Source organism: Panthera tigris, chromosome A3 (genome assembly GCF_018350195.1).
Source record: "Panthera tigris isolate Pti1 chromosome A3, P.tigris_Pti1_mat1.1, whole genome shotgun sequence".
In the NCBI taxonomy this organism is placed as follows: Eukaryota; Metazoa; Chordata; class Mammalia; order Carnivora; family Felidae; genus Panthera; species Panthera tigris.
This window is the reverse complement of record NC_056662.1, coordinates 120370633-120397099: the sequence shown is the minus strand read 5'-3', so window position 1 is coordinate 120397099 and position 26467 is coordinate 120370633. Positions and strand designations below refer to the sequence as shown.

The 26467-nt window shown below is 44.4% G+C and overlaps 3 protein-coding genes across 4 annotated transcripts in view; 1 reads left to right on the top strand and 2 right to left on the bottom strand.

Annotated features, from left to right (window-relative positions):
• Window positions 1-10910, top strand: part of FKBP1B (FKBP prolyl isomerase 1B) — a 42255-nt gene extending 31345 nt beyond the window's left edge. Inside the window, exons 4-5 of the mRNA XM_042982404.1 lie at window positions 2575-2729; window positions 10636-10910. Coding sequence (XP_042838338.1) covers window positions 2575-2729; window positions 10636-10669 — 189 coding nt within the window. The 3' untranslated portion in view covers window positions 10670-10910. The remainder of the gene's footprint in view (window positions 1-2574; window positions 2730-10635) is intronic.
• On the bottom strand, window positions 706-11179 carry SF3B6 (splicing factor 3b subunit 6). Its single transcript, XM_007080727.3, has 4 exons — window positions 10918-11179; window positions 7574-7692; window positions 1143-1281; window positions 706-973 (listed from the first exon to the last, which is right to left on the bottom strand). The coding sequence occupies exons 1-4, from the start codon at window positions 10945-10947 to the stop codon at window positions 884-886; spliced, it is 378 nt and encodes a 125-aa protein (XP_007080789.1). The 5' UTR covers window positions 10948-11179; the 3' UTR covers window positions 706-883.
• A 62-nt stretch (window positions 11180-11241) lies between these two features.
• Window positions 11242-26463, bottom strand: TP53I3 (tumor protein p53 inducible protein 3). 2 transcript variants are annotated; one of them, XM_007080728.3, is made up of 7 exons: window positions 26280-26463; window positions 17058-17241; window positions 16571-16722; window positions 15189-15456; window positions 13775-13987; window positions 12701-12897; window positions 11242-11928 (listed from the first exon to the last, which is right to left on the bottom strand). In XM_007080728.3, coding segments are annotated over exons 2-7 (1014 nt in total). In that variant the 5' UTR covers window positions 17059-17241; window positions 26280-26463; the 3' UTR covers window positions 11242-11745. The 2 variants fall into 2 exon arrangements, with proteins under 2 accessions (XP_007080790.2, XP_042838333.1); XM_042982399.1 differs by having other exon boundaries at window positions 13775-13948.
• Window positions 26464-26467: the final 4 nt, after the last annotated feature.

Genomic DNA, 26467 nt, shown 5'->3' with positions numbered 1-26467 from the left:
CACCCTCAGATCTCTAACAATGTGCTGTCACCTGAATGGCCATTTATAGAACTGACTTCTGTTTCAAGGACAGGGTACCCATATTGACAAAGGTGTTAACTGTAAAGCAAGTATTATTCAAATGTATTGGCGTGGTTAATACTGGTTGATGTTGCAGCAACTTTTTACGTAAGCACTTTATTCATTCAACCAACACAATGAGCTTTGGTTTCCTTATCTGCAAAATGGAGATACCTATCTTCACTGAGTTGTTAACATTCAATAAATGACAGCACTGTAGAAATTTCCCACGATGGTTAAGCACTGGGCTGGACACCAGAGGCATTAAGAATACAGAAAAGTCTCTGCTCTAAAGCAGCTTGGTCTCAGGGCACCTGGGTGGCTCAGTCGGTTAAGCATCTGACTTCTGCTCAGGTCATGATCTCATAGTTCGTGGGTTCAAGCCCCACGTAAGGCTCTGGGCTGACAGCTCAGAGCCTGGAGCCTGCTTCAGATTCTGTGTCTCCCTCCCTCCCTCTCTCTCTCTCTCTGCCCCTCTCCCACTTGTGCTCTCCCTCTGTCTCAAAAATAAATAAACATTAAGAAAAAAAGCTTGGTATCTATGACCACCTACCATCAAACAATTCTTGATACGGTTCAGCTACGGATTTGTCTTTTTTCTGGGATCAAATAAGAGGGGAAATTTCAAGACAAAACACTGACATGTTTTACAAAAAGCTACAAGTTTATTCACATAACATATTCTAACAGGTATCAAAGTTTCAAGCAGGTTGTTTTGAATCTCAATTAAGAAATCACAACATTCAGTATTAATTTAAAAACAAAAAAAGGGTGATGGTGGTTATTCATGGGTTTTAGTCCAAAATGAAAATGCAGAAAACATTTATTTTGGTGGATCTGTGTTGATGCCGTATTTCTCCTTGAGAAGCTTCAACTGTTCTTCCTTCTTTTTTGTGTCCATCTTCTGAAATGCCTGAAAATGTGGTAAGCACCAAAGTTAACTTACTGACCTGTAGGTGAAATGAATTTCACCAATAGCACTAGCCAGAAAAGAACACACAGTACACTCTACCCGCCCGCCCCACAGTACACTAATTCTTACATGGGCTCCCCGGGTGATGAGGACAGTGACTAATACTTACCCTGTTGGCATTATAGTACAAAACCACCAGGTATCTGTTACAAACATTGAATCCTGAAAGGTGATCACATGCGTTTTTGGCATCAAAGATGTCTTCATAGACCACATAAGCTGTTCCTCTGGTTTCAGGTGTGTTCCCCCTGCAGCGTGAAATCAGACTTAATTAAAATACACATTTACCCGAGTTAGGAAGGACAACGGGTCTGAGGTTGGTGTCGAGAATAACTACCATGACTTCCAGTCTTTGACAAAACCTCAGATGTGAAGCCTTCTGGCCAAGCACCTGTGATTTCATATGTGAGAGCATTCCCTGGGGGTTGTGGCTTTCTTTAAGTTTGCTATGGCCAAACCAAGAAAGAAGGATATGGAGATTTCTACACAAATTACGATTCCATGAAAGATTTTAAAGGGACGAAGAAGACTGGTATCTTGCAGAGTGCAAAGTGATTTTAGAATATAAAGAATTTCTTTGGGTTGAGTTCCATGGAGTTTTGTCACTGACCTGTGTTCCTGAACTATGAAACATGAATACTGGGCTATCGAATAGTTTCTCTTTATAAATAAACTAATAAATACTGTGGGGAAAAAAATTAACCGGAGCATTGATAGCTGAATAACAACTGTCTTTTAAACCACTAACCAGAGAAGATTAAGGAGAGTAAGTTGAAGTTTTAAGTATTTTGAGATCAACCTGAACACCATTAGAGGAAATAAACATTATAGATAGGTATGCTGGATAAGCCTACTATTTCTTGAATTGAGGTAATTTTTGTTTTGTTTTTAAGTAAAACAGCTACAGGTTGAACTTGCTCTGTCAGGACTACTGCTGCAGCTACCAAAGAACCAGCTTGAAACTGTCACGGTCTTCCGTGTACACTGTTCCAGTCTTTCTTACTTCCCATACTAAGAACCAGTTCCCAGTCTCAAGCTGAAAAGTACCGTACTTAGGGGTGATGGCTCCTATTAGTCAGTCATCAAAGTCTAGAATGAGGTTTTTCTTAGTGTGCATTTACGCAGCAGAACGAGTACTTAAGTTATTTACCACACTATTACCCCGTTACTAGTCCCTTGTTTCTAAAGATTTTGATTTTTTATCTCACTGTTAGTTTCAATACTCCAAGACAAGCCCGTCTCCATGTTTCTGAGCAGTATTCTACTAAGGTTTACCAAATCCATAAAAATAAAACCTATTTTGTGTCTGTAGAGCGGGGTGGGGTTGGAGGGAAGCCCCTACCAAGATGGCAAAATTATGCTATCTAGGAAAACAGACAGCCATTAATCCTTTATGGCTGGGAAAGGATGTTCTCTAATGTCGCGTTAACGTGGTTTCTCCCGCTTAGAAGATTCACTCACTGCCTTTCTAAAATGCGGTAGTCAGCTCCCAGCTTTTCATACGTACGTTAATAATGTATGCACTTTCATGCATTACACAGCCCTGTCTGGCTCGGGAGAAGGGCTCGGCTTTGGCAGAGACCAGAGGGAGGGCGTGTGCTTATGGCTGGGATTATCTGCCTGCCAGAGGAGAATGCTGGAAGGTCACTGGGAGTGGAAGCTGGACCTTGCTCATGGATTCGGAGCTGCTGCTTGTGTAAGTTTTCCTTGCCACCTCCTCTCTTCACCTCACCAGCTTCCTTCGGCGGGGAGGAAGGGAAGTGTGAAGAGCAACAAACTGCAGGCAGCAGATGGCCATGTGCTTGTCAGTGGGGGCAGTGGGCACAGGTCCCACTCAGCTTATGCTCCCAGTGTGATAAAGATGGACCCTTCCATCTGTGTTCTAGCCACCCAGTGCCAACTGTGGAATAAGGTTTAAGACTGTGGACTGCCTCTCCGTCTGCCATAGTCCCTGCAGAGGGTCAAGAAAAGGTAGCAGGCCATGGGAAGGGGAGGTACCTCTTTAAATGTGACCTAGGATGTGGCTACAGTCTTGGGCCCCGGTCACAGTTTATGCTTCCTATAAAAGGGTTAGGAAGAGATACAGGGTGCTGGGGCGGTGGGAGGGTGCCGGTGTCACTGAATGCTTAGGGATTTTGTAATAGTCCTTACTCTCTGGGGATAGTCTAACAACTTTTGGACCTCTTTAAGTTTTCTTTTTTTTAAGTTTATTTATTTTGAGAGAGAGAGAGAGAGAGAGAGAGAGAGAGAGAGAGAGAGAGAGAAAGACGAGAGAGAGAATCCTAAGCAGACTCTGCACTGTCAGCGCAGAGTCTGATGTGGGGCTCAAACTCACACAAACTCACGCGAGATCAAGGCCTGAGCAGAAATCAAGAGTCAGAGGTTTAACCAACTGAGCCACCAGGGTGCCCCTGGACCTTTTTAAAACAAATTTGTTTGTTTGTTTATTTAAGTAATCTCTACAACCAACGTGCAGAATCACATGCTCTTCCTACTGAGCCAGACAGGTGGTCCAACTTTTCACTTTTAATTTTTAATAATGCATTAACTGGGGGGGGGGGGGGGGGAGCAATGCATTAGCTATGAAAGTTGGGGAATACCCAAAGAAAAAAACACTGCTCCAAAGGTTTTGCCAAAATGTCTATTTTTCCTTTGGAATAAAAACATAAAAAAACCTTAATATTTTAGTTCTTGCTAATTGGGCAAAGAAGACCTTATATTTCATTTTACTCTCACACCATGCACCCAACAAGTGCTAATGAGCATTTGATAAATGGAGGTCTACTTTCTCCCACATATTCTCTCATACATCCTTTCTCCTGGAAGCTAAAAAACAAAACAAAACAAAACAAAACAAAACAAAACAAAACAACTTCCTCTCACATCTTAGGAACTAGAATAGGGATGGGCACTAACCCCATTTTAAAGATTCTCATCTCAAGTGTCCCAGCTCCTAATTAACAACCTAGTATCTTAACCATATTGTAACTTTGATTTTTAAAAGTATGTACTTATACCTACTGTAGGGTAGGCACTGAGCCAACATTATTCTCTTGATTGGTGGTAAATCTTAGAGTAGGAATAAGAAAACCTAATCATGTGACAACCTCTCTTGAGCTTCGGTTGCTTCATGTGTCAAATAACGTTATCAGGCTGTATCACCTGCCCTACACCTTACACATTTTAATAATCGAAAAAGGTAAAAGGTATGAAAGAGCTTTAAAAAGTTCAAAGCACCAGGGGCACCTGGGTGGCTCAGTCAGTTAAGCATCCAGCTTCAGCTGAGGATATGATCTAGAGGTTCATGAGTTAAAGCCCAGCATCAGGTTCTCTGCTGTCAGCACAGAGCTCTCTTCAGATCCTGTCTCCACCCCTTCCCTGCTCACGCTCTCTCTCCCTCTCTCAAAAATGAACATTAAAAATTTTTTCAAAAAAATAGAAGAGAAGCAGTAAAAAGTTCAAAGCACCAAGTGTCTGCTATATACCAGGTAGGCTGATCAATCATCCTAGTTTGCCTAAGACTGTCCAGATTTTGGCACTGAAAGTCCACATCCCAGAAACCATGGTCCTGGGCAAACTGGGAAGGTTGGTCACCCTGGTGCTAGGTGCCAAATATGTGATAAAGCATGAACACAGCTAGGGAACAGAAAAACATCTGTTTCTTAATCTATTAATTTAGACCCAAGTTCCTGTACACCAAACTTTTATGAATTTATTCAACAAATATATATTGTGTTCTTGGGGTGCCTAGATGGCTCAGCTGGTTAAGCGTTGGGACTCTTTGATTTCAGCTCAAGTCACGATCTCACTGTTTGTGAGTTTGAGCCCCACATCACGCTCTGTGCTGACAGCGTGCAGCCTGCTTGGGATTGTCTCCCTCTCTCTTTGCCCCTCCTCCCCTTGCTCTCTCTCAAAAAAATAAATACAAATTTACAAAATATATACTGTGTTCTTTCTGTATGACAGGCACTGGAAATATAATAGTGAAAAAGACAAGCATCATCCCTCCCTTCAAGGACCTTTATTCAAGTGGGAGAAAGATAAAGAAATAATTACAGACAAGAAATCTTATTAAGGAAGCAGACAGAGATGAATGGGAGGACAGGGGATTACTTAAAGCTAGAGTGGTCAGGGTAAACCTTTCTGAGAAGGTGACGATGAGGCTGAGACCTGAAGAATGAGGAGCCAGACAGGAGACGAGCCAGGTGACAATCATTCCAGATGGAGGGAGCAGAGTACAAAGGCCCTGAGCTACTGTGCAGCCTTCTACACATGCCACTGCTTAATTATCTGTCCTTTTACCTTGGCTTTCTGAAACTCTCTCTAATCTCACTGTGGACCATCGATACATTTTATAACACTTTCAAAGTCAAGTACAACCACTTTCTATATTATTCATTTACTTAGATAACTGGGGTGTTGAACATGAATCAGGCACAACAGCTGTCAACACAAAATGAAAAGAATATATATGGTACCTGCCCTAGGAGCTCACAGGCTGGCAGGAGACCAGGAAATACACAGACAACAACAAAATCACCTGTTAGGAGATGTTCACAGAAGGTGCTGTGGGAGCATAGAGAGGGGTGGCTAACACACACGAGAAGGAAATACTCCATGACAAAGTGCTTTCACAGGAATGATCTAATTTGATCCTTACTAGAATTCCTTTAAGAACACAGGTTAGGAAGATTGTGTTTCATAAGTAATTGAAGCTCAGAGGGGTTAAATATTTTGCCCAGTTATACGCAACTAGCAAATGTCCAGTTAGTATCTGAACTTAGGTCTTACAACCAATTCAGTAAATTTATCATACTGCCTCCATGTTAAAAACTGAAAGGCACTAGATTACCTTACATGTGAGGGTACAGAAAACCAAAAAGTGGGACACCTTGTCCAGGGTCACAGGGCCTGAAGCAGAATCTTGTTTCCTGACCTCCAAGTCAGGGGATCTTCTGTATGGCATTCTTGTATGTCTAGGACAGGGTTTCTTAACCTAGGTTTCATGTACCCCCTGAAATCATATGCAAAATTTTGTATTCTTCTGTAGAAAGGGCCCAAAGCTTTCACCAAATATCCAGAAGACTGAGACTTCCTAAAGAGAATGGCTAGTCTATAACACTTCATTTCTATCCCTACTTGAGTACCAATGATGATGTATTGCTAGCACTTGGTTTACTTTCTGGAGGGACAGTGATCATTTCAAAGGACAGTCCTCAAGATCTCAAAGAGTTCTTAAAAAAAAAAAAAAAAAAAAAGAAAGGAAAGAAAAAAATCTCACAGAATGTTAAAAGCCAAGAAGAAGCTCTCAGGTCATTAAGGAAAATTTATTAAGGAAGAGATAGTCAGGGGTGCCTGGCTGGCTCAGTCGGGGAGGAGCATGAGACTCTTGATATAAGGATCATGCTGAGTGTACAGATTACTAAAAAATAAAGAAATAAACTTAAGGAAAAAAATAAAAAGAAATCCTTCCAAATGGACTCTTAGGTAAGTAGAATGTCAGTGGCTATGAATCTGAGTAGTGTCAATATTCAGTTTAGAATCAGAAGTTTAATCACTAAATAGCTGTGTGAATCTAGAAAGGTACTTGTACTCTGTGGGCCTCAAAATAGTCTCACCTGTGAAACAGAGTATCAACTCCACACAGGGCTGTAGTACTGGTCATGGAAATAAAAGCACCTGTTACAATAAATGGCATTTTGTAGATGTTCAATAAATACCATTTGAAGATATGAACACCAATTTTTAGATTAAAACACGAATTCGTGTTGCAATTATTCTCCCCTTTTATTTTTTATTTATTTTTTATTTTTTTATTAAAAAAAAATTTTTTTTAACGTTTATTTATTTTTGAGACAGAGAGAGACAGAGCATGAATGGGGGAGGGTCAGAGAGAGGGAGACACAGAATCTGAAACAGGCTCCAGGCTCTGAGCTGTCAGCACAGAGCCTGACGCGGGACTCGAACTCACAGACCGCAAGATCATGACCTGAGCCTAAGTCGGCCGCTTAACCGACTGAGCCACCCAGGTGCCCCGATTCTCCCCTTTTTTAAATCTTCAATAGAAAAAAATAAATAAATTTCAACAGAAAGCTACAGCTGAAAAAGAAAAAAGAGCTGTAGTTGAAAAAAAATCATTTTTTTCAGTTACTTGTTACTTATTCAGAAATTCTGAGTAAAGGAGACACCAAAGCAAATTAGAGTTAATGGACATAAAAAAACAGAGTATTGTATCTGACTTTACAAATAATAGTTACGCTATTATGTTAGTTCTTTCTTTTCCCACCCATTCCCCTGAAACCATTCATTACTGCTTCAAGCCTTCTCTAATTTCACTACTATCCTTGGCTCTCACTGAGCTGGATCAGGAGGGTCTCATGTTTTTCCATACAAAATGAATAAATAAATAAATAAATCTCATTTCTCAGATTCCAATCTATTTAGTCTTTAGGCTCTTGGTTAGACCCTGTTGTCAGCTATAATTGAGATTATACAATCATTTTCCTGAAATGACATTTCAAAAGTCTCAGTAAGACTCACACTCGAATTTGACGAATAGGTCCATATTTTCCAAATATATCATACATTTCTTCAGCTGTGATTTTGTACGGCAAATTTCTTATGTATAAAATCCGATTTACTTCAGGTGGAAGTCGAATCTAAAATGAGAAATATGTACTATTATTGTAATCAGGGGCAGGAGTGCTACCACCTAAAATAAACTTCTCATAATTATAAATTCTCACAGTAAAACAAAAACAAAAACACAACAAAAAAACATAATAGTCAAGAATAAGAATTATTAAAAAATAATAAGAATTATAATCTGAAATTATTTTCTGAAAATAGCATGCTTTTCAGAAAATCAACTGGGCTCTCGTTTTAGGGAGTACGCTTTCAGGCAGTGCAGTTAAACACGGATTTCCAACCTCATTTAAAAGTCCACAATGCCTTAGACACATAGGGGAATGAAGGGAACTCTTCCTGTTTCTTATACAATAAAACTCCCACTGATGACTCAATCTGGTCTTTTTAAGAACCTGTTACAGGGGCGCCTGGGTGGCTCAGTCGGTTGAGTGTCCGACTTCAGCTCAGCTCACAATCTCGCGGTCCGTGAGTTCGAGCCCCGCGTCGGGCTCTGCGCTGATGGCTCAGAGCCTGGAGCCTGCTTCCGATTCTGTGACTCCCTCTCTCTCTGCCCCTCCCCCGTCCATGCTCTGTCTCTGTCTGTCTCAAAAATAAATAAACGTAAAAAAAAAAAAAATTAAAAAAAAAAAAAAAAAAGAACCTGTTACATTAATAACTTCTCCCTCTTGAATTTAGTGTTCCCTTCACTATGACCTTCTTCTATTCCTCCAATGAGCAGCTGCTTATGTCCTGCCAACTGTTACACAAAACTAAATACTTATTTGGATCCCTCGTTGTTCATTCATCAATATTTACTGAGCACCTTCCTTTTGTATATACCAGGCTAGGTATTAGGATTAAACAGTGAAGGAAAAAAGACAAGGTTTCTGCCTTCCCTGAACTTATTAGCTCTCTACTTATTATCCTATTTTGTTTTTTTTCCCCTCTCAGTCAAGCATCTGGAAAGATAGTTTATACTCACTACTTCATATTCTTTCCTTCACTGATACTCATCAACGTACCACAACCTAGCTTCCACCCCAGCACTATGACGAAATGCTCTTATTCACTAAGACCTTTTCACTGCAGTGTTCAATTCTCATCACACTTAACGTCTCTGGGGCTTCTGACACTGTTGACTATTACTTTCTTGACAACAATGACACTATTGCCTTGGCTTCCCCCAACTGTCTGGCTAGTTCTTCTCATTCTTGTCATTAACATATGCTCTTCAACAGAATTTTACTTTTAGACTTATCTTTTTTTTAAGTTTATTTATTTATTTATGGGGGGGGGGGTGGCAGAGAGAGAGGGAGAGAGAATTGCAAGCAGGCTCCGCACTATCAGCATAGAGCCCCTGAACCACGAGGTCACGACCTGAAATGAAATCAAGTCGAACACTTAACCGACTCAGCCACCCGGGCGCCCCCAGACGTTTCTTTACCTTTGTATACTGTCCTTAAGTCCACATTCTCTTTGGTCTCTTAACGACAACACATGGTTTCCACAGTAAGTGGATGACTCTTCAATATAAATCTCCCATCCAGAGTTCACTCCTGTGTTATTAACATATTCAACTACACATTGGATATTAATTTGCTCAAAACTATTAAGCTGGCAACTATTTCAGACATTAAATTAAGTGCTGTATAAAAGGGAAAAGAGGAGGGGCACTGGGTGGCTCAATTGGTTAAGCAGTGGACTTTGGCTCAGGTCATGATCTCAAGGTTCTCAAGGTTCATGATCTCAGGTCATGACATCAGGCTCTCTGCTGTCAGCACAGAGGCTGCTTTGGATCCTGTCTCCTCTCTCTGCCCCTCCCGTGCTGGTTCCCTTCTCTCTCTCTCTCTAAATAAATAAATAAACTTAAAAAAAAAAAAAAAGAAAGAAAGAAAAAGAAGATACTTCTTCCTTGCCCTCAAACTAGTAGTAGTGACAAATGGTCAACAAGTAAGTATAATAAAGTTTTAGATTTAAAATTCAAGACTGCCTTCAAATAGACAATCAGCACTGCCAATTATAATACACGTCTCTAGTACATCTGCTTTCTCACTCTGTAAGACACTGTATCACACTTACTCTTTTCTCCTCAAGCCTTACCACCACCACTCCTTCTAACATCTGAGTTGGGCGGTAACCTCTTCCCTGCCCATCTCAGGAGATGATCTTGGCTCTTCCTTATTGAAAAAATATATGACTAAATGGTAAATACCTTATAGTCATATCACTAAACCCATCAATCTAAATTCATCCATATCCACCCCTCTCCCTCTCATTACTATGCCAACCTTCATCTATTCAAAACCTTAACTCCTGAACTTACTTCATCTTTCTCCCACATCATCAGTTTCCCCCACACTACTGAATCATTCTCTCTGGCATGCAAATACACCTCGTATCACACATCTTGAAAGAGGGAAGATATCAACCATCATCCAATCTCTCTGCTTCCTACTGACATGAAAACTTGTGGAAACAGCTGTCTCCATTTTCTTAACTTTCATCCTCTTTTCATCCCACTGCAACCAACTTTTCATCCGCTAAGATGATCATCAAGGTTACCAAAATTCTGCATCTCACCATATCTAATTATGTCTTCATTACACTATATCTCTCAGCCTTATGGCTGACCTACCATCCCCCTGGGACTATTTTTCTTAGGTTCCCATATAACACCCCATTCTTTAACAGAATGTAAACAGAAGAACGCTTTTATTCACTGTTGTATCCACAATGTGTAGACTATGTCAGGCACAAAGTAGGTATTCAATAAATATAACTTCTCAGTTGTTTCTTATCTCGCAGTTTTGGTATATAGTCGGTGCTCAAAAACATTGAGTTAAAACATTAATCAAGGATCCACAAAGCTCCATGACTTGAGGAGAATCCCAGGCTCTGGTTGCCTGTGAGCTATTAGGTTATTTACTGGAGACTCGTCTGTGCTTTTGACTTTTGGGTGAAGATCCTGTCGTCAGTTCGCAGGTGCAGATCAAGCAACAAAGGCTGTAGGATTAACACTATCGCTGACACCAGAATAAGAGACCGAGAGAACTCTCAAAAGGAGTGGACGCGGAAACGTGGCTCAGGGAGCATATCCGTAAGGATGGGGCTAAGATGGAACCCCCAATAATAAGATAGCAAATTGTGGGCTACCCTGGCCCGGGGACCGAGGAAGGGCAAGATACACAGCGCCACGCCGTTGAGAAACTCCAACAGCGAAGTCCTCCCCCTCTTTGGCAGAAGGCCCCGATACTCACGTTCGCCCTCTTGGCCGCTTGCATCGCCATCTTGGCGGGCTGATAAGGTTACCGCAGCAGACACTGGAATTCCTCCGGACACCCCCGGAGCTGCTCTGCAAGACCCCAACACCGCGTCAAACGCAGGACATCAACATCCACCACCGGAAGCTCTAAAACACGCCGGAATATCGCCGTCTCACGCCGAGACGTGCTTACGTAATATCCCCTTTCGAAAAGACTCCGGGGCAAAACGAGCCTGAGATGACAAAGAGGCGGGGCGGATAGTTGAAAGGTGAGGATTCAAGACGGGGCTGAGCTGTGCACCGGAAGGGGCGGGGCCTGGGCTTAAGAAGGGGAGGTGTTCCTGTCACGGCAGCCCTGAGAAAAGGAAGCTGGCCGGAGGGTGCGGGGCCTGGACCCTATGGGGCGCGCGCGGCGGTCACCGGGGACTGGTGTGTGGGCCCAGTCCTTCAGCGCTGGGCAAAGCTGGGCTTACGGGGTTGTGGCAGGTGGGGTTGTGGCCGACCCTGTCCCCGTACCCGGAACCCCCTACCCTGAAGTTGAGCACTCCTGTAATGCCTGCGGCGACGCCAGTCCCGACCCCCACCTCATCCCCGCCCCGGCTGCCTCAGTCAGCGATCTGGGGCCGCCGAAGTGAGAGGGCCGCCCTTTAGCTCTACTTTCTTTTTATTTTCCTAGATTGGCTTTACACGGGTCAGTTGACGAGGCCGGGGAAGGGCCAATGGGTTACAGGGCGGCCAGGAGTCGCACCCGATCTCCTTCCTGCGTACTGTGAACATTGTCCAAGTTTGTCCTGGGAAGGCCTGAGTACTACCCCCTCCTCCTTCATTGCGGCAGTTCCAGGACGATTTTGCCCACGTTCTTGTTGCTCTCCATGTATGCATGGGCCTCTTGGATCGCAGTCACGGGGTAGACTCTGTCCAAAACCGGCACTAGACGTTGTGGGCTCTCCGTGGAGAAGTGGGGCAGAATCTGTTTTGTGAAAGCCTCCACCAGCATTTGCTTGTACTTAAAATAAGGAAAAGGAGACCGTCAGTCTAGACAGAGGCTTTACCTTGCTACTCCCCATCCTGCTTATTTATTAGCTTTTGTGCTCTCTCTGAAACGTGTACACATCTGAAAATGCACACAGGGGTACCTAACTCCTTTACTACCAGCTTGTATGTGCATGCCCCTAAATGTATAACCACTCTTCTGTAGCAGATAAAGACGGAATCCTGGACTAAAATATTAGTGGCACAGACAACAGGACTGTTCTTAAGGGTTTAAAGCAGGAGTTGGGCCACAGAACGGGCTTCTATAGGCTGAGTTCAAAAGGGATGTTTAAGCTCTGCTATCCCACAGGTGTGAAAACGTAGGTTGGGAAACATTCCCAAATCTGGCACCTGCTAAAGTGCCACACAGAGAAGGTTTCAGTAATATATAATATGTTGAAGGTCCAGCCTTAACTAACCTTACTCACCTAAGCGGCTTTATATCACACTGAGAAGAGTTCTGCCTTTGGAGACAACCCCTATTTCCTAATATTGTCAATGCTTCATTCATTCTGTTACAAAGGTTAAATAATATGTGAGGGATTAGTTACCTTCTTTCCAAGATGTTGAGAGTTCTGACCAATTTTAATTAGTTCTGTGAAAATGATTACTTATTTATCCATAGCGGGGCAGGTTTCTACATGGGCTAACAGAAGATGTGTTAGATCTAACTTTTTTGTAGTTATGTAAACAAATCACACTTTTCTGGGCAATCAAATCATGTTTTCTTTTCATTCATCATTCACCTTTTCGTCCCTTGATCTCAGCAGAGTGGTGATCAGACTTCCTCGTTTAAAAAGTAGCTTTGAAAGTAGAGGTCCATTGATGTCATTTCCTCCCATCAGACCATAGAGAACCCAGCGACCGTCAAGAGCCAGGCAGTTGACATTTTTCTCCCAGTAGGATCCACCTATGCAGTCTAGAATAAGGTTGACTCCAGCACCTTTCACATGAAATACAGATTTGTAGTGCTAGTCAGACACAGAAAGCTTTGTGCAAAGTAAGATTCCATGGTATATTTGTGAATATATGGATATGTACATGTATACAATGTATAGGTTAGAACTAGAAACATTGCTCAAAGAAACATTGCTGTAAATGGAGTTTAGATAGCTGAATTCTATCATACATGTGTGCTATAGTTCATCTTTTATGATTCCTAGCCACAGCGAGAGGGAAATGGGGCAACACCATGACCTGGTATCTCTCTTGATCCCCATGTAAGTATAGAACCCACTGGCACCCAAGCATGAAAGAGAAAGAACAGGGGAAATCCACCCAGTCTACAGAGCAGGCTAATTCACATCTAAATTATGAAGTGTCTGTACTGGGTTGTCTGAATCATTTTACTAGCTTTGGTTTCATCTCTCCTTTTCGACTCAAAATGGAAAAGGGACGACCCCAAAATATACAGATTTGGCTTTGGAATACAGAGGCTTACCCATTTGGGGAGCTACCATCCTCCCCCTCCTATGACCAGCACTAAACTGGTCTCTGCCTTGGGCTCCTGGTAACTCACTGCAGAGTGACTTGGAAGAAGAGGTCCTGGATAATTCCGGGCCAATTCTTTGGTTTATCCAGTTTTTAAAATGACTAGGAATCATATCACTTACAAGAATGCACACAGAAACATTTTAGTCCTAAATACTGTCTGCCTGTCTCCAGAGGTCAAACACCAGAGTACTAGAAATTGGCCAGGGCAGCTGTTGGGCATTTAGCAGAGGCAAGACAGATCCAGAGTACTGGCAACCTTCAGGCTGGTGAGGATTTTGTTTAATCACCTCTGAAATTCCTGTTGAGCTGCAGAAGCTATTGTTTACCTTTGGTGAATTTCAGTGTTGCTTCAGAAAAATCCTCTTCTTTGTAATTGAATCCAGCAGCTGCTCCAAGCTTCTCTGCCATCTGAAGCTTGTGCTGGGAGCCAGCTGTGACTAGAGGAATGGCTCCAGCCATCCGGGCGAGTTGGATGGCAGCTGTGCCCACACCACTTGATCCTGCATGGATTAGCACAGAGTCTCCAGCCTGAACGTGTCCTGTGACACAAAGTACAGGAACCATTCTCTTTACTTTGCAAGTGTTACACATTCCCCACGCAGGCATATTCTGCCACATGTGCCTGGCCCTGGACCACCGAATGCCAGATCTCTTGCTCTCTTCAGAGTGCTCGACAATTCTTTTTTTGTCTTCCTGCCTCTTGTCAAAGTGGGAAACAACCTTTTGAAACAGCTATTAGCAGCCACATCCATCATCTATATTTTACTTATGAAGTAATACCGAGATGCACATCTCTGACATATACCTTAATAAGTAAGAAGTAACTGCTCTTCCCACTGTCACCACCTGAAGCCAGTCCCTCTTTAGTCTGAAACTGGCCTCCAGCTGGTCTCAGTGATCCAGGCACCATGGACAACCACCAGGCTTCTCTTCCTGAAATGGAGCTTTCATTATGTCACTTTCTCCTCAAAATGTAAAGTGGTTCTCAGTTGGCTTTTGCATCCAGTCCAGACAAGGTGCCACTCAAGGCCGCTACAACCCAGTCCGAGTCTCATCTGTCACAGATAATAATCATTGTCCTTCACTCTGAGTGGAGCAGCCAATCTCACCTTGACACTCTCTTAAGCTGCCTTGGCCTGCCTTCTGTCCACCTCAACTTTACTCACCCTTCAAGTCCTTCTCTTCCAGAAAGCCCTCTCTGACCGCGCTTACCCACGCTAACTGTTGCCATCTGGAGTTTCTATTGTAGTTAGAGACAGGGCCACCTGCTGAACTCTATGGTTCTATGTGCATGACTGGTCTTCCCAGTTTCACTGAGCTCCCTCATGGCAGGGACCAAGTCTTCTTAGGCTCCCTCCCATCAGAGAGATTGGGAAGAATAAAAGTTGATTGAATAGCCCCTTCTGCTGCATCAGGCTCACAGAGAGAAGCTCGGCAGGACTGTGAGCAGCTGGGACTACTGGTGGGCCTACAGTGTGAAGATGTGTACAGGCCTTCTATCCAGTGCTTTCCAGGCTCCATCTACCAACCATGATTTTCAGCCTCAACATCAGGCCATTGCTAACGTGGTATGAGGACCTGATACTACCGGCAGTACATTGGGTGGGGTGCTGGGGTTGGGTGTGACTCAGTGGCCAGGCCAAAGCTGCCTCTGAGGGCTGCTGGGTTTTGAGGTGGCTGAGTCAGGAAGTAACTAAGCCACACTGTATGGAGCGAGCACGGTGCGGGGGGCCTCCTCACCCAAGAGATGTAACAGCTGGAAGGCGGTAAGCCAGGCCTCTGGGATGGCTGCAGCCTGGGACAGGGTCAGTCCTGCTGGAATAGGCATGAGGAGCCCTTCAGGGACAGTGACATACTGAGCCTGTCCCCCGCCAGGCAGCAGAACCATGACTGGGTCCCCAATCTTCCAGTGCCCCTGGCAGGCGGGCCCCAGCGCTGCTATGTGTCCAGATGCCTCCAATCCCAAAATGCTGCTGGCTCCCGGGGGTGGGGGATACTGGCCTTGTCTCTGCAGAAAGAGGGGTGCACTAAGTGGTGAGCATGATCAGAAATGTGTGTGTCACCATCCCTGGCTCTCTTCCAATGGCCCCTCTTTTTCTCAGAAAAAATAGGATAAAGTCAGGTTTTGCTAAGTCAGCACAGGAGACAGGAGAAGTAATTCAGATACTGTAAGTCACATAATAGGTGGATGTCAGAAGTGGTTGGGTCCTTAGCTATTTACTTCATCAAAACGCCTTGTTTTACAAAGAGAGAAACTGAGACCTGCACAGGGAAATGCCTTGTCCAAAGTTACAAAGTAAATCAGTAGCAGGACGAGGAACAAAACCGTGGACTCCTTAAAGATAGTTTTCATATATCAAGTGCCAGGCTTTGTACTCACTCACTGCAAGCCTCAGAAGCCTCTGACTGGAGGTTTCAGACCAGAGGGGCTGAACTAAGACTGCACTAGAACCATTTGAGGAGCTTTTTCAAAGTACATATGCCTGGGTTGTGGTAATGTTTATTTTGGAAAAGGGGCCCAGGTGATTCTGGCACACATTTCTCAATTACCCCAATCAATGCAACTGTCTCAGTTTAGTGCTTCAAAGAGCAGAAAAAAGAAGATTCCTAGAGTACAGTCCCCTGCTAGCTCCAGGACCCTCAGAGCTGAAGGAATGCAGAACTTTGGAGCCACACCAGACCTCAGTTTGAATTACAGCTGCCCTGATTATTAGTGTTCTGAGTATTGCTTAACCTCTCTGACTCTCAGTTTATCTGTATAATACAAATGGTAAACAGGGTTGCCAGAAAAGTAAATGAGATAGAGCAAGGCCTCACACACACACACACACACACACACACACACACACACACCCCACACGCTCAACAAATGGTAGTCCCCATCTCCTTATGTGGAAGCCTGAGCAGGTAATGGATTAACACAGAGTAGATGCCGCTTTGCAAATATCCCTATATATTGTGGAAACAAAGGAGGCTAAATGGTTCTTTGTCTTAGAACCCCCGGCACACATTCTGCAGACATATTATGAAGACTGTTACTGGCAGTGCCATAGGTCATTCCTTTTATCTGTCTGGTGAATCTTTCTCGAAGGCCCCGAAGCCCCTCCCTGACCCCTGGGTACCTGGAGTAAGTCTGCCCGGTTCAGGGCGCTGGCCGCCACTTTCAGGAGGACTTCACTTTCTACTGGGCTGGGCTTGGCCACCTCCTTCAAGTAAAGGTTTTCTGGTCCTCCCGGCTTGTCAAAGTGCACAGCTAACATGTTCTCTGAGGACACTGTAGAAGCAAGGGAGGGAGCCCGAGGTCCTTCCGAGAGCGCAGCGCCTAACCCGACGCTGCAGCGCCCCCTGCCGGCCAGCGGCTTCCCTTAAAAAGTGGTCTCCAGGACGTCCGGCCCGCGCCGTGCCCCGCGCTCCTTCCCTGGAGGTCCCAGCCTCCCGCACACGGACCCCCTGCAGAGGACTCTGGTTAGGCCAAGGTGGCGCTGTCCAGGCTAGGAGGCAGCGTAGGGGGAAGACACAGAAGAGCGTGAGGCAAATTGCGCTCCCTCTGAGTTGGAACCCACCCCCACCCCGCCTCACCCTCCCGGGTGTGAGTTCCTGGACACTTACTGGGGCCGGGCTCTCCGCTGCTCCGCGCGGCGCGGTCCTGCGCTCCCTCGGGTCCCTGGAGCGGAAGAACCCTGGAGTCCGGGACTGCCTCGGCCGCGACCGCGAAGGACGACTGGACTCCCGACAGCGCCAGGGGTGGGACTGACCTGGACCAACCCTCCTCTTCCTTCTCCTTCTCCCCCACCTTGCAAAGATAGTGATAGCGAATCAGATTCTCTATTCATTTGAGCCTCGGAAACTAGTCTTTCTTCGGTTGGCCGGAAATCCTGTTATAGTCTCACTTCCAAAAGAGAAAACTTCCTTCTCTCTAGAGAACTAGTCTCTTGGCCGGCGATCGGTCCATTTTCCACCCAGGCCAGGCTTTTAACTCACTGACGCTGTAGGGCCAGCATCTTGAGTATGGTTGGGCAAGATGGGTGCAGCTGACAGAATTGAGGAGGATTGGAGAAAGGGGAAGGTAAAAGCCGTCCTGGGATCCTTACCACTTCTGCTCTTCCTCCTGGGGATGAGGGAGCAGCGCCTGGAAGATGCTGCCCAGGGAGGCAATTTTGACTGGTTAAAGTTGTATAAATAGGCTACATCAGGTTTCTCAGATTTGGCACTGTTGACATTTTGGACTAGATACATCTTTTTTTTTTTTTTTTAATTTTTAATGTTTATTTTTGAGCGAGGGAGACAGTGTGAGTGGGGGAGGGGCAGAGAGAGAGAGGGAGACACAGAATTTGAAGCAGGCTCCAGGTTGGGAGCTGTAAGCACAGAACCTATGCAGGGCTGGAACTCAGGAACCCTGAGATCATGACCTGAGCCAAAGTTGAACACTTAACCTACTGAGCCACCCAGGCGCCCCTGGACTAGATAATTATTTATTTTTGAAAGAATGCCCTGTGCATTGTGCAATGTTTAATAGCATCCTGGTCTTCACCCACTATCCAGTCATGACAATAAAAAAATGCTTCCAGACATCCTCTGGGGAGGGGAGGGGCTGTCAAAATTGCTCCCCCCCCCCCCCCCCCCCCCCCCCCCGTTAAGCGCTGATTTAGAAGAATATACACATGTGTGTGCTTGTACAAAAACAAGTTAGGTAACATCTTGTGGTGCCTTATAATTTACAACCTCTTCACATGCATCCTCATTGGATCTTCATAACACTTTACTAGAAAGGAACTCAGATATAGAAAGACTAATTTGATTTCAAGGAGCACATAGCTAGTGAGTGTCAGAGCCAAAAATCAAATTCATATCTTCTGGGTCCTGGTCCAAGGCTCTAACTACAGCAAGCTGTCTTGTATATGTCTCTCCTGCCAATTGCAAAATCTTATCTCTTTATTTACATCCCTCTGCTGAGCACACCTCTTGCAAGAAGGTTATTAGAAAAAAAAAATTGTTTTTGTAGGCTTCATGCCCAGTGTGGAGCCCAACACGGGGCTTGAATCTGACCTGAGCTAAGATCAAGAGTCTGATGTTTAACTGACTGAGCCGCCCAGTCACCCCCAAATTATGTTTTTTCATAAAGCTTTCTGTTTTACAAAAATGCCCATCAGGGGTGCCTGGGTGGCTCTGTCAGTTGGGCATCCGACTTTGACTCAGGTCACGATCTCACGGTCTGTGAATTTGAGCCCTATGTCTGACTCTCCGCTGACAGGGTGGAGCCTGCTTCGGATCCTCTGTCTCCCTCTCTCTGCCCCTCCCCTGCTCATGCTCTCTCTCAAAAGATAAGATAAGATGAGACAAGATAAGATAAGATAAGATAAAATAGAAAATAAAATAGAAAAAAAAAATTTAATGCCCATCAGCTACTGTCCCTCTTCTTGCCATCTATATCAAATGGCCAAGAAATATATGAAAAACAGTAGTAAGTATATTACCAGATGTCAGACAATACTATGATAATGATAACAATGACAGTATAGTACATGTTTCTGAAGTGTTTGTTCTATAGAAATAAATGCCAGTATATAAGGACATATGTAGAGAAATGTTTCTTGCAGCATTGATCATAGAGAAAAAAATGTAGAAACAAAATAAATCCCATTACTCAGGGAATGGCTGGATAAATGATGAACCCATACATCCATTTGAAAAATGCCTTAGAGATATAGCAGTTGACATAGAGGGATTTCTGTGAAACATTCATTTAATGAGAGTAACATTTTGGTAAAACAATGGCAAATGTCCATATATGCATATACATGGCTATACACATACTTATATGGTCATGTGAGCATGAAAAAAGATACAGAATCTTTTTATATGGAGTTATTTTTATATATCTTATTTTGGGAGAGAGTGCCTACCTCATGGGAGGTAGGGAAAAAATACAAAATACAAAAAGAATAAGCACTTTATAGGGCGCCTGGGTGGCTCAGTCGGTTAGGCGGCCGACTTCGGCTCGGGTCATGATCTCACGGTCCGTGAGTTCGAGCCCCACGTCAGGCTCTGTGCTGACAGCTCGGAGCCTGGAGCCTGTTTCAGATTCTGTGTCTCCCTCTCTCTGACCCTCCCCCGTTCATGCTCTGTCTCTGTCTCAAAAATAAATAAACGTTAAAAAAAAAATTAAAAAAAAGAATAAGCACTTTATATGTAGAACTATGTGAAAGAAATGAAACATTTAAATTTTAAAAAATTGAGTTGGAATGCTACACTCATAGTCTCAATGAACCATATCTCCCTGTAACCACACCAGACCCTGAGCTGGAGGACTCAGCTAAATTGTTCCCAGGTTCCTGACCCATAGAAACTGTGAGATAATATATGTTTGCTGTTTTAAGCCACTAAGTTTGGGGGCAATTTGTTATGCAACAATAGGTAACCAATACAAGAGAGAAAAGAGGAGGAAAAGATTATGGAAGAAGAGTAGGTAGGACAAAAGACAGCTCCCTTGAGCTGGGGAGTAAGGATCAGTTTGGCCTTTCCTCCAAATGCACAAACCACTGCAGAAACATGCACATCTGTACTCTGCATGGCCTTCAGCCTCTTTGCAGAGAAGTCCTCCTTATAACCAAACCCCGCTGTGGCACCCAGCGTCTAGGCCATCTCAATTTTCTCCTTGGGGCTCGTGGTCGCCAGGGAGATGGCTCTGAATAGTCTGGCCAACTGAACGGCAGCTGTGCCCACATCCCCACTGCCAGGAGGGATGAGCCCTCTCAGCCCCTCTTGTACGCCTCCTGTGGCAGCAACCCAGGTTAGAATATGCTGAGCCAGCAATGGCACAGGGGAGGGAAGTTATAGGGTTGGCTTTGGAAAGATAAACCATCTAGTGTATTGAGGGTGTGATGAGAGACAAGCCAAGGGTCAGGTGGGCCCTGGGTCACAGAAGGCACTGAGTGTGAGGAGCCGTGCTCGGCTAGTTCAGTCAGTTAAGCATCCGACTCTTGGTTTCAGCTCAGGTCAAGATCTCGCCATTTCTCGTGAGTTTGAGCCCTGCATTGGGCTCTGTACTGACAAGGTGGAGACTGTTTGGGAATCTCTCTCTCTCTCTCTCTCTCTCTCTCTCTCTCTTTCAACAAATAAATAGATACACTTAAGAAAATAAAAAAAGCAGAGGGTGGGGAGCTAAGAGTCTAGGGAGCTTCTGGGACAGACAGCCCCCAGGACAGATGGCTGGGCTGCTCTGTTCCCTCTTTGTAGCTGATGAATGGAACAGGAAGGTCTCCTCCACTGCCTGTGAGGGACCCAGCAGAAGGACCGAAGGACAGTTTCCTCTCGGGATGAGGACAAGCAGCTGGAACTGCTCTGAGAAGCTTGGTTCTGCCTCACATTGGTGATAAAAATTGTCCACAGTTGTCTCCATGGGGGGCAGGTCCCATCAACATTGGGATTAAAGGTTAGAGTGTGTCAGGGCATCGGTGAGGGGCTTAGAGATGAAGGTTAGGGCAGTCAGAGGCCTGAGTTGGTGTCAGCAGTTAGCTTTGAGTGACAGGGCAGGGCTAGCAGGAGGGGTCTCTGGGGGTTGAGGGTCTTCCTCACGCATGCAGTGTAACGGCCAGAAAACAGTGAGCCAGGCCTTCGGGATAGCTGCCGCCTAGGGCAGGGTCAGTCCTCCAGGATGGGCATGGGCATGAGCATGAGGAGCCCTTCGGGGATGGTGACATACTGAGCTTGACTCCTGCCAGGCAGCAAAACCATGGCTGGGTGTCTGATCTCCCACTGCTGCTGGCAGCGTGGGCTCCAGCTCTGCCCATGTCTAGATGTCTAGAGTCCCAAAATGCTGCTGGCTACTGAGGGCTGGAATACTGGCTTTGTCTCGCAGAAAGAGGGGCACATGGGTGAGTAAGTGGGTCTGATGAGACAGGTCCGGGGTCCAGTGCCAGTCTTCGTTGTTGCTGGAGGAAGATGGCCACCCCACAGAACAAGCTGCTTTTCTTAAAGCAACTTTTCCTGCTCTAGTTCCCTTTCTGTGAAGAGCTACATGTAGGGATTGGGTGGAATTTTTGCAGTGGCAGTATTTCACAATCCCCCATATCGCTGGCCTCTAAAGAGTCTCCCCCAAATTTCTATTTTGGCAGAACAAACAAGATCTTCTGCGTTAGGAATGGGGTGGAGGAAGTGATCTGAGGTGCAGTTGCTGCTGCTGCTGCTGAAGTTAAATGGGGTTGGGGGCCTGGAAGAATCTCGTCCAGATGTCCAGCAGGCTCCCGGCCCCTTCAAAGGGTTTTGCACAGTGCTGCTGAGTCACCTTGAGGCAATAGCTTCTCTGGTGACCAAGCTCAGTGGTGACTCAGGGTTCTGGAGCAGACCCTCTTCCCTGGAGGAGCTGGGCCAGCTCTTGTCTAGGTTGTTCATGCAGCTTTTGTGCCTGCAGGCCTTTCTGTGGGCTCTTTCTCCCCTCCCTCTGTGCGGACTCCACACTGAGCTTGATGGAGCAAATCCTAGGAGCAGGGACTTAGGCAGGCTCTGGGAGAGAGAAGACTTGGAGTCAGCCTGGTGGAGTCCTCTGCCTCCATCTTCTGGGGTCTGCTTTTTGGCTACCTGCCCCTGCCATCTTCCTGGGCACCCATCCACGTGACTCAATGCCCAAGGCACTTCTTACTCTGGGCAGTGGTCTTCACATTTTGTCTCGAACAGACAAAACTTTTTCAAAAACTATGTGTCTGTCCCCGCTCACATTTTAAAGTTGATACCTAAAATATTTTTTCCTTTTTTTTTTTTTTTTTGAGAAAAAGAGAGAGAGAAGGAGGGAGAGAATGAGTGGGGGAGGGGCAGAGAAAGAGGGAGGGAGAGAATCTTCAGCAGGCTCCATGCCCAGGACCCAGTGAAGAACCTAACCCAGGGCTTGATCTCACAACCATGAGATCATGACCTGAGACAAAATTAACTGAGCCACCCAGGCACCGCAATATCTAAAATATTTAATCTTAAATGTAAATAGTGTAAAAGATATGATTTCTGGTCATAAATACTAACATTTTAAAACTCATATCAGGCTTTTATTTACTTATTTTTAAAGGTTTATTTATTTATTTTGAGAGCGAGAGCATGCAAGCAGGGGAGGGGTAGAGAGAGAGAGGGAGAGAGAATCCCAAGTAGGCACCATTCTGTCCGCACAGAGTCTGATGCAGAGCTCAAACTCATGAACTGTGAGATCGTGACCTGAGCTGAAACCAAGAGTTGGATGCTTAACCAACTGAGCCCCCCCAGGTGCTCTACTCATATAAGGCTTTTAAATGTATCAAGTAGAATCCAGATTTCAGAGCAATTTGATATCTACGATCATCCACTAAAAATGCCCCAAACAGTTCTTTAACAGTTAGAAGCTTTAAAATGTAATTTTCTTCTTGTACTCATATTCCATTCTACTTTTCTCATAGAATTATATACTGCTGCATTTCATGCTTTATTGATCATTGTTATCTGCAAGAAAATGTGTACAAAAACTGACATTAATTTAAAAAGTTATTTCCTGTGACCATAGGGCTGTGAGTGTTACATTTCTTCTGGAATTTATTATTATTACAATATTATTAGTTCACAATTGATCAAAACATTATTTGAATTTTTATATTATTATAAGTATTATTTCAAATATTAACAATTATTGAACATGAAAAGTAGAATTTTATTGGAAAGACATCTCTTAATGACCACTGGTGGGGTTGAATTTTTCCAAGTAATTACTATGTCTGTGGATGAATATTACTCATTGCTGGAATGAGACTGGGATCAACATAAATTCTCTTCCTATTTGTCATTTTTATAGACAAGCTCTGAGGAATCTAATTTGCATAAATTAGATGGGAAAGAGAAATTTCATTATAGAAATGTCAGCCAATTCTCTGAATACCTCTGAGTTATATGATTAAAAACTATATAATGATCTATCATCAAAAATTATTTTCAAAGATTAGCTGGCAACTTAATTAGGTCTTTTTTCAATTTTGTTGAAAGCAAAGACTTGGAAACCAATCAACCTGTAAAGGATTTGTTACCCACCCCTAAGTGTTGTTCAGGATCTTAGCTTCTGAAATTATACAAACAAAGCTTTGTGAAGATTTATCACATGATTATTAATTATATCTACTATTTTTTCACTTAGAGGCACTTTTTTTTAAAGTTGATTTATTTTGAGAGAGAGAGAAAAGACAAGTGGGGGAGGGACAGAAAGAGAGGAAGAGAAAGAGAATCCCAAACAGGCTCCACGAGCTCGAATTCCTGAACCCTTGAACTGTGAGATCATGACCTGAGCTGTGACTGACTGAGCCACCCAGGCACCCTAAGGCCTCTTGTTTAAATTAATATACTCACAGGGGCGCCTGGGTGGCTCAGTCGGTTAAGTGTCGGACTTCAGCTCAGGTCACGATCTTGTGGTCCGTGAGTTCCAGCGCCACGTCGGACTCTGGGCTGATGGCTCAGAGCTTGGAGCCTGCTTCCAATTCTGTGTTTCCCTCTCTCTCTACCCCTCCCCCGTTCATGCTCTGTCTCTCTCTGTCTCAAAAATAAATAAACATTAAAAAAAAAATTAAAAAAATAAAAAAATTGATATACTCACAAAGGATTTGGAAAGTAAAAATGTTAATTTCAATACACTTTTTTAAAAATGATTTTCAGATTAAAAAAATTTTTTTTACATTTTATTTATTTTTGATAGACACAGAGCATGAGCAGGGGAGGGGCAGAGAGAGAGGGAGACACAGAATCCGAAGCAGGTTCCAGGCTCCGAGCTGTCAGCACAGAGGCCGACACGGGGCTCGAACTCACAAACCGCGAGATCGTGACCTGAGCCAAAGACCGACGCTCAACCGACTGAGCCACCCAGGCACCCCTCAATACACTTTTGCTACGACAGTTTTTAAAAATCAAATCCTTCTAGGGGCGCCTGGTGGTTCAGTCGGTTAAGCGTCTGACTCTTGATTTCGGCTCAGATCTTGATCTCATTCCCTCTTAGGATTCTCTCTCCCCCAATCTCTTTCTGCTTCTCCCCTCCTCCCTCTCTCAAAATAAATAAACATTAAAAAAAGAAATATAGGTAAGACATAAAGCCTTCCTCTCATAGAACAATTATGACACAAAGATTTTCACTATTTCTCACTAATGCTTTTTACTTTATTCTCATGGATCTCTCCACATATATTTTTTGACAGTAGAGGATGGATTTAAAAACGTTAAAAAATATTGAGAGTTTTCCTTTCCTCTGGCACACTGCAGTTTTTGTACTCCAAGCCAAGCATCATGGCAAGACTGGGGCTGAATGAGAGCATACCTTCCTTTTGTGTACTGGGGGAAGGGTGCTTGGGGAGGGGAGGTGGGAAGCTAGAGCTGACAGGACTCCTCAACCACAGCGGTTTTAGGCAAGTACGTATGGAAGTTGAGGGTCTGGTAAAAAATTAATCACTTAAATCCATTCACGCCTGTGTGCCCATTCTAAAGTCTTTGTGGACCACCAGGACACAAATCTCCTTAGTTTGGAGACCCCTGGACCAGAAGATCATCTGGCCAGGACACCTCTGCAGGTACTGTGTGGCTACACCAAAGGGTCACTTTGGTGGGTCTCTCTGAATAGCTGGACACAGCTGGAACTTTATAATAAGAATTGTAGAAGTAACTGGGCAGGTCTATATATGATGGCTCTAGGTAGTGAGGCATTTGCCTTGAGGTGGTTTACAAAAAGGGCCCCCCAGGCACCTAGCAGTGCAGTGAGTATGTGTCTAGGAAAGGCTGGCTGACCAGCTGGTGAGCAGGCAAGAGGCTTCGTGATGGCCTCTAGCACTTGAGAGATTACCACGGGCCAGGGCCAGAACTTCTGCCTTGCAGGCTCAAAACCCCAGCTTGACAGCTGTGGAGAGTGGGTGTATAATGCACATGACTGACTTATAAAATCCAGAAGTCAATGTGCTGATTTATAAGGAGAAATCATTGGCATGAGGACTGACTCCAAAATCTGTAGGTAGATCTACATGGAAAGCCCCAGATAGCATGTTTTCAGAATTCAGAAAACTGTACCTTGCTGCTTGATAATGTCAAGAACTGCAAAAGGTCTAAGACCTGATGCCAGTTGTGTAAGATGTTCCCTCCCCAGGGACACCTGAAGGGTGTGCCAACCAGGTTGGCCTGCAGTTGCCGTTAGGGGAAAGAAAGATGCATCATGGACAGGATGGAATACTAAATTTTCAAAATAGGTTGTATAACTCCCCACCCTTATTGTTCTGATCGTCACCCTGGAGGTAAACAGCAGATGAACCCTTTCTGGAGATGACTGCATTCATTGTCCATACTAAGTTGTGTGGACTAGGAGGAAGGAAGGGAGACAGAGTCAAAAATCTTTTTGAGTTGATTAAAAAAAATTTTTTTTTGGTTGATTTTTGTAAGTGTTAATTTATTTTTGAGAGAGAGGACAGAGTGTGAGCAGGGGATGGTCAGAGAGAGAGGGAGACACAGACTCTAAAGCAGTCTCCCGGCTCCAAGCTGTCAGCACAGAGCCCCACGTGGGGCTTGAACCCAAGAACCATGGGATCATGACCTGAGCCAAAGTTAGACGCTTAACCAACTGAGCCACCCATGCGCCCTTGAGTTGATTTTTGAAAGGCCATTTCCAATGTTCAACAAAATCAGATGCCTGCAGATGGTGGGGAGTATGGAACGCCCATCAAATACTTTGACTATGGCCCAAAGGGTGGCCTTTGTGTTGTCCTTCTCCCCAAGTCCTACAGGGGTGATGTGGACCAGATGGGTGTCACACATGTGGTGAGCAGCATTATAGGGCAACAACACTGAGTTCAGGGAACTTACCTTTTTTTATAGCAAGCAGTAAGAAAGCTCGCTCTTTGCTCTGAAGGGAGACATTACTTCATTTTTTGGGGTTGCTTCCTGGAACATAACCCTGAGAAATGCCCTCGGTGAAGAGTGGTTAGGGCCTTGCACTCTTGACATACTCAGCAGGATGTGGGAGTCCAAGAGACTCATGGAGGAGTCTCTCA